At 37.8% G+C, this 7754-nt stretch overlaps 2 protein-coding genes across 2 annotated transcripts; both read right to left on the bottom strand.

The window, feature by feature from the left end:
* Positions 1 to 309: 309 nt before the first annotated feature.
* LOC130185553 (hsp90 co-chaperone Cdc37) lies at positions 310 to 4615 on the bottom strand. The gene is made up of 8 exons (XM_056402074.1): positions 4250 to 4615; positions 3701 to 3982; positions 2584 to 2689; positions 2368 to 2483; positions 2049 to 2171; positions 1194 to 1376; positions 1029 to 1100; positions 310 to 844 (listed from the first exon to the last, which is right to left on the bottom strand). The coding sequence occupies exons 1-8, from the start codon at positions 4355 to 4357 to the stop codon at positions 704 to 706; spliced, it is 1131 nt and encodes a 376-aa protein (XP_056258049.1). The 5' UTR covers positions 4358 to 4615; the 3' UTR covers positions 310 to 703.
* A 2293-nt stretch (positions 4616 to 6908) lies between these two features.
* Positions 6909 to 7733, bottom strand: cmc4 (C-x(9)-C motif containing 4 homolog (S. cerevisiae)). The gene is made up of 3 exons (XM_056402075.1): positions 7594 to 7733; positions 7449 to 7508; positions 6909 to 7376 (listed from the first exon to the last, which is right to left on the bottom strand). The coding sequence occupies exons 2-3, from the start codon at positions 7504 to 7506 to the stop codon at positions 7240 to 7242; spliced, it is 195 nt and encodes a 64-aa protein (XP_056258050.1). The 5' UTR covers positions 7507 to 7508; positions 7594 to 7733; the 3' UTR covers positions 6909 to 7239.
* Positions 7734 to 7754: the final 21 nt, after the last annotated feature.

Here is a 7754-nt window from a genome sequence, read left to right as displayed (position 1 = left end):
TAGCACTGTATCTCTATGTAGGGCAAACGTAATTTGTAAATGCCAAATGCTTCATTAGAAAACACATGCACACATGCATTCACTCCTTATTAAAAAGTAGTCGTTACCAACACTACAGGTCTCACAGATGGATCATTTTCTTGTGATTCTCATATGACTCACATTTATGATCTCCAACTTTATGCTTTGAAAAGCATGTCACACAAATCTGGAGTCTTCAGACATAACCACGACACCTCAGCCTTATGTAGCTGGATATAATTCAACCTTTACTTCAGCAAGTTTGTAAAAAAAAATGTCAAATAACTGTCTCAATTAATTGTTTACTCAAGCCCTGAAAGTCAGACACATCTTAAATTTGTAAATGAAATGAAAAACAAAACAATTATATGCAGGCATGTGTACACCTACATACCCACACAAATAAACAGGTGAATACAAAGAAATGTAAGAATACAACTTTTGTGATGTCCAAACAAATAAAAGACCTAAACACAACCAGCCGTTTATTTTCCAAGCAGGAGATACTGATGCAATCTAGTTGTGTAGTTCAGTGAACAGTAATCCCTTAAGTCTCAGCTAAAAATTTTCATCAAGTTATTTCATTGTTCCTTGATTGGCAAACTAGTCATACACATAGTGGAGTTGCAATACAGTGGGTAAGTACATTTGCACAAGCAACAACTGATAGGATCAACATTGGTCATTCCTTCTTAGTTTCTTCCTGCTCCTGTTTCACCTCCTCATAGGTAGCATCTTCCTCTTTTGTATCCCCATCGTCTGTCTTGGAGTTGGGGACCCAGAGCCCTGAGTCTATGCACCTCTTCATGTGAGCCTTCGCCTCCTAAATCATGTAAAATAATCACATTTATTGACTGACCAAAACTGGACATGTGTGAATCAGATAACTGTAGATTCATATGACTGAAATATGATTCCCGACAGACTTCATTGGTCAACAAAACAGTCTGCTGCTTATTAGAAAAAATAAAAATAAATAAACTGTAGTAATTAACAAAGGAACCTACTGTTGGGTCCATTTTGCTAATAACTTCTTGTAACATTTGGATGTCCTTCTCATCAAAGCATTTCTGCATCTCCTGTAATTATGAACATTATGCGTGAGGCATTTGAAGCTTACAAAAGAAAATGAAGACAGAGTCCTGAGGCCTATGGAAAACAGAAGAACTTACCAATGGCAGGGACTCGTACACTTCAACAGGATCTAGCCCTCCTGGTCCCATACGCTTTTGTCGTTCCTCTTCCTCATACTCCTTCATGGCCTTTTCTATGCGGATCTTCGCCCTGCTGCGAACCCGCTCCTTAAATGACTCCAGCTCATCATTGAAAGCTTCCTGGTATTGCTGATCTGCTGTCTATGAGGGGACACATGCACACAATCAGTATTTGCATTTATTAGGGTGTTTCTACCACTGGAACTCAGGAATTTCTAACATGCTTTTCAACCAGGGGAAGAACAAAATTTAACTCCTGTTAAAATGTTCCCATGTGTAAAGAAAAAGTCCCTGCTCCTCTGGTAGTACTTTCTGACAATTCAGAAACTTGTACTGGTGGCACAAGAAAGAGGGAGAGAGAGGGGAAGGAGAAGGGAAAGGCGGCCGAGAGAGCTCTTGAGTTAATGACAGAGAAAAAAAAGTGAAAGAAAAGAAGTAAATATCCATGGAGACGGGTGCTCTAGGGCTTCACTCTCACTCTCTCATTTTCTTTCATTCATTACATCCAACTAAAAACATTACAGTCACACAACAATAAACACAAAGAACAAGATGACTCTCTTGTTATTTCCTCATGTGTGAAAATTGAAAATTGCATTTCAAACACTGTTGTTGTTTTTAATCATTCGTTGAATTAATCTGCCTCATCTTCACCGGTCTTCAGATGTGGTACAAATGAAAAGAGTATTGTGGAACAGGAACTCAGTTCCTCTGGTTCCATTGCTCCCGGAACGTTTTGATTTATAAGGAGGCTGTAAATTATTTCGTTAGATTTTTCATTAGATTTTGTAGCATCCAAACAAAGTTAATCACCTTAATCTTGGCGAAAAATTGACGAAAGCACCCGCGTGGATCCACCTTGAGGCTTTTAGCCAACTCTAGAATAAACTGCATGACGATGGTCTGATGAGCCACTTGCTCCATCAATGCATGTTTCTAAAAAAGAAGGAAACATTTTTAGAATAGGGCTCATATTCTGACATACACAATGGCTGTATAAAAACACACAGGCTGTGCCAAATAAACAGGATCCCTGAGTTACAGTCCATAAAACTAACTTCTGTATATCTTAAAATACATACAATGTATGTGATGTAAGTGCTCTTAAAAGACAATTCTTTTTAGCATTTACCTCCTCGACTTCAAGGTCAATGCACATGATGACCAGGTAGTTGGCAGTCTCTTCACATACAAGATGAGGGTTGTCAGACAGGTACTTCTGGCTGTCATCCCAACGTCGCAGCATGCCTGCAGTAAAGAAAGCAGACAGACCATCATTACTTTCAAACACCAATTCCCCATTACACACAGTAAAGAACAATGGTTAACGAATGTCAATATTTCTTACCGAAATGTTTGATCTGCGTCTCATATTTCTCCACGAAGGTTTTATGCTTTTGTTCTTTCTCTTCTTCAGTCTCTTCATTAGATTCAGGTTTGACATTAACAACGCTCTATGGATGACGGACAGTGACAGAGAACAATCATTACAGACTGTTTCTGATAACTTTTAGAGAGAATGTCACAAGAGAAAACATGAAAATAGTCAGCGATATGTACTTTATGAAGCCACAGACTTGAACCAAATTCAGAGAAAAATGAATATGGCTGTCAGCAACTGATTTAACGTAGTCTGACTTAGACTTGATTGGTTCTTGTGTGTGTTAATATGTGATCCACTGTTAATTCCTCCAATCACATACCAATTTCAAATTAATCTACTTTTGAATAATAGAGAAAAGCCAGTTGGAAGACAAAACATGCAGTGGTACCGTAAAAACCACCAACCTCACTGCATAAGTAGCTTGATAGCAACTACAGGTACTTCCAAAGCAAACTGGTATGATCAGGCAGTAACTGAAGCTATAAAATGTTTAATGACAGGTGCCCATATAGTGTTGATCAAAGGTAAAAGATTTGTTGATACAGAGCCTGGTACCAGGATAAAAGAAAATTACTGCATATACATTGTCTTTGTATCATGGACTATGAATATAAATATTGATTTACTAATAATAATTTAATCATCTGAGATGTATTGTTTTGCTGCTATTGAGTACCTTGCAAGGCTTCACTTATGAAACTTCTTATGAAACTCATCAAGGTTCCCACCGAAGAAAACTTATGCCCACATTTCAACTTTAAAACACAAGGCTGGCCTCATATTTTAGTAACAATCAACAAATTCCATGACAAGACCCAAACCAACAGTCAATGCATCCAAAAAAAATACTGAATACTACAGTCTTCTATATCACATTGTCATTTTGTTGAAATAGGCAGATACAGGATATAGGGTGGTGTAAGTGTAAAATCTCATCATACAGTAGTATGTTATGTTTTCATTGGTATGTGTACCAATCGGACTTCTCTTTTTCTCCTGAACTAAAAACACACCAAGAGTGGCTCTGAGCTTGGGTCCAGAAACTAGTTTGCTGGCAGGCAGCCCCCTTTATCTGCCTCACCTTGCTGAAACCATCCTTGCTGAGCGTGTCCACGTTCCATGGCATCTTCTTCTCTTCTCGGTTGTGGTCATCCATCTTCTTCGCCCACTCACGTTCCTCTTTTTTCAGTTTCTTCTCCTCAGTCTGGGCTTTGCTGAGCTCTGCTTTGGCATCATCTGTTTCTGAAATGGTCAGCTCTTGTACTTTCTTTTGTGTCTCTGCTAGCTTACGCCGGCAGTCAGTGAGTGCCTTGTTAAATTCTTCACCTTTTTTCTCAAATTCTTCCATCCGCTCCACACGTGCCTGAAGTACAAATGTTATAAGATCAGTCACAACCACAGGGACAAAACTTTTATGTCCACCAGTCTTTTAACTATGGTGGACCTCCACCCTCTACCAGTTTGCTTTCTCAGATCTAAGGCCAATTACAAAAAGTATTTGTAATTTGTAGACTATTACCTCCTGCAATATAATAATTTTGCAATTACAAGTCATGCAGGGACCACCTAACAACAGCGCCAATTTTACTAAAAAGAAACCGCTTAAAAATCATGTTTCATAAAGCTGTACCTGGTGTCTCCATCTGAAGAGGCTGGGTGTGTCGATGTTTGGATGGGTGTCATCTTCATCGTCTGACACCTCAATGTGGTCCCACACGCTGTAGTCTATTCTGGACATAATGCCAGCAAGAACCTAACGTAAACAGCGTTAGCTTGGAATATGACTCGGCTAAGTTCGTGGGCTAAACGAAGCTCACCCGAATTTTGAATCCAAAAAGCATACAACAAAAGAAGGCTGCTCTTTTCGGAAATATGTAGTTCTGTTCAGTGCAGCGGCTGGCTGTGTATGGCCAACACTAACTCAGATAAAGCTAGCTAGCGTGGGCTAGCGACAGACTGCTACAGACTTCTAGAAAGATTGCTGCTGCATATTTCCGTCGACGTCAGCGCGTCACTCCGTCACACGGACGTACGTCACTCCGTATATTGCAGTACAGCACCACAAACTAGAGCCTCAAAAATGATCTTAGTCATACATCAACACCTCTTGAACACAGTTAAAACAAAAACTGAACACTATAACCTTTCAGGATTGTTGTAATGGACTTCATTAGTTCTAGCTAGGTGTAGATATTAAATTGCAACCTCCAGAGATTAAAAACATGAAATATCAATAAACAGTGTCCTGTGATTAATGCTCAGCTTACTTTTATTCTGCAACTACACACAGTAATTTTGGTTTTGTATTAACATGTTTATTTTATCTTACATATTTGATTTCAAACATGTATTTTTTTCATTTTCACAATTTCCAATATTTTTTTAATGATAAATCTTATTTTTGTTTGTGCCAAATACCACATCCATAAATGTAAATGAACAAAAAATAAAATCTGTGCTTATTGTTTGAACAACATACGCTTCTACATTCTTTGAATGTTGAATATTCCCTGGCTTTTCATTTATTTCTTTAATTTTTCTCTTTTAATGTAACTATTTGATACAGATATATTGTTTCGTATTTCTCTTGCTGTTTTGCCCTGGCTCTATATCATCTGACTTTGCCAAATGGAGTTGCTTTAAGAAAGGAAAAAAAAAATTTAATCAAAATAATTTAACAGCAGTAGACCTTAATTTTCTATCTTTGTAAATTATATCAAAATATACATATATAGACTACTTTTTAATATTATTTATTTATTTTTCTTTTCAAATTTTCCAAAACCTTCCTGACATATTTTCACGTTTTGCTTATGTAACAATGCAGTATTATGAATTTAATTGTGAATTGTGAATTATGAAAGTTCATAAATCATTGCTGTTTTTCCTTCATCTGGTAAGCTACTGTTTAAATTAATATTTTCAGTTTTTGGACTACTTTGTTGTTCACTAGATAGAGAAGAGGATAACATGAGAGTAACACCTGAGGGATGCACTTAAACCCTGTGGATACCCTGTCTGGACCATTGTGAAATCAGCCACAAGATTCAGGAAGAACACAGACACTGCGGGTGGTGAAGAAAAGAATAACATCATCAAAAACATCGTCATTCAATATGGGTTTGGAAAGTTTGATGGAGTGGATGAGTTGTGTACCAAATAATAGCAAATAAATAATTGAATGTGCAACACTTATCCACTCTACCAGACTTATTTTCAAAGTTAAATGAATAAACCCTTTTTAAAGTCACTACTCATATATCATACGGCTTTTTGGAGCACATACAATACAGGAAATCACCTCAAAATATATATATAAAAATGCCTTACTCCTCATCAAACCGGAGGGAAGAGACACTTTTATTTTGAAATATGGATACTGAAAAAAATTCTTCAATTAGAACGGACTGACAAACTAATTAAATGGACGATAAATATCTGGTTTAGACATCATCCCAGGGAACCAGTATTTCAATGATGACAAACTCAGTAGACAATGATACAAACCGCACCCAAAGGCAATTAAACTTAGAGAAACCATTGTACCAGAACATGATGATCCATGGTGCATTTCCTGCCCTGATAGATCAATTGTCTTATGAACATTAATATGTATATGTTTGCACTCTGCAAAGAAAAGCTGATATTGCTTGGTTATCTAATGACAAATTCAATGTATTATTAAAGTAATTTCTCAAGTTTAGCATAGCTTACTAGGGATTTTCTTGTACATTAGACAAGCTGATTGATGCCAAAATAGCCTTGGGCAAGACAAACAGCAATAACAATGAACAGATCAACTGGGATATCAAAAATCTTTTCCGACAACACACTATATTTCTTTTATTGAGAATTAAGTTATCATGTAATGCAAATAAACACTTGTATTAACATTTAATATTTAAATCTCACCTGTGTTTTCAGTTACTCTAGATTACTGGAGCTACAATGGGAGTTATGGGAGGTCTCGAGACTCAATGCAGTAAAAAGAATGATAACAGTGTAATTTGTCTGGCTTTAACTGGTGCAACAAAGCTGACAGGGGGATGAAGTACATCCGCACATGCCCCGACAGTCGTGAGAAGGGAATAATTACTTCATATCCAGTCTATGGGTCTAATCAGGCGAAAATAATTTAGATCTACTGTGTGGGTTTACAAATGGTGTGTAGGGCCTTAAGCTACATCTGCAATAGAACTGTGTAGCTCATCGCCCACATGCACAAACAAGTGTAACTCGTACTTGATGACAGGGTGTGACAAAATAACAGGGTACACTGTAGAAAGTAATTCAGTCGAACTTCCCTTTAATAAATACTACATTGAGCATCTTATAATACAATGTTCAGCTTTATGCTGAGACTGGGCCACATGGGTGTATGGCTTGTCAAACACAGATGTAATTATTAACATTAATAAAAGTTATACTCCATATACTGTGTGTTTACCGGCTCCAGTATACGTATGTGCCAAAATGTGGAAATTCATATTCTTCCACATGATGTAAGAAACATCTGTCTGTCTGCACTGTTGCAACAAACACAGCAGTTATTCGGTCAATACAACAATGACACAGTGTCACTTTCTGACATAATTACCATCAAAAGCATCCCACAGGGAGCTATGTTTTACTTTTCTTCTCCGCAGGTTTTGAGTCTTTGAACCCGGAGCAGCAGATGGAGTTTCCAGCCTGCATCTCACAGCACCGCCGCATCTCCCTGATCACATCCTCGCACATGCTCTCCACGTATTTATTAGCTGCGGGAGGAGGATAATGTCAGGTTTGCTCTGACAACATGTCATGGCATTCAAGTGTGCCCTTTTGTGTACCTTGTAAACACTTTTGAATTGCGCATGCTTGCTTTTGACACGGATCTTTCTGTGGCATGCCTGGAAGAGAGCACACAACGACAGTTTTCAGAAGTTGTCCACTAGTAGTAAGCAAATACACATCAGGCTCAAGACTCACTCCCACCTTTGTCGGTTCAGGGAAGTCGGCATAAGTTAGTAGTATTCAGATCTCGGATGAAAGGTCGTTAAGCTAATGTTAGCCGCTAATGCCACTTCCTCCTTCCGCTTCTTTTTTTTTCAGTTTTATTGGCTATTGGCTAACCAGCTTATAGGTGCATTAATGTC

This window comes from Seriola aureovittata, chromosome 17, assembly GCF_021018895.1.
Source record: "Seriola aureovittata isolate HTS-2021-v1 ecotype China chromosome 17, ASM2101889v1, whole genome shotgun sequence".
In the NCBI taxonomy this organism is placed as follows: domain Eukaryota; kingdom Metazoa; phylum Chordata; class Actinopteri; order Carangiformes; family Carangidae; genus Seriola; species Seriola aureovittata.
The sequence above is the reverse complement of the archived record's forward strand: the minus strand, read 5'-3'. Positions and strand labels throughout refer to the sequence as shown.

Excerpts from the sequence above, each read along its gene's own strand:
- cmc4 (XM_056402075.1), bottom strand. The coding sequence starts at position 7,506 with ATGCCACAGAAAGATCCGTGTCAAAAGCAAGCATGCGCAATTCAAAAG. Across the intron at positions 7,377-7,448 it reads AATTCAAAAGTGTTTACAAG|CTAATAAATACGTGGAGAGC; the intron begins GTACACAAAAGG and ends CTCCTCCCGCAG.
- LOC130185553 (XM_056402074.1), bottom strand. The coding sequence starts at position 4,357 with ATGTCCAGAATAGACTACAGCGTGTGGGACCACATTGAGGTGTCAGAC. Across the intron at positions 3,983-4,249 it reads TCTTCAGATGGAGACACCAG|GCACGTGTGGAGCGGATGGA; the intron begins GTACAGCTTTAT and ends TTTGTACTTCAG. Across the intron at positions 2,690-3,700 it reads GCAAGGATGGTTTCAGCAAG|AGCGTTGTTAATGTCAAACC; the intron begins GTGAGGCAGATA and ends CGTCATCCATAG.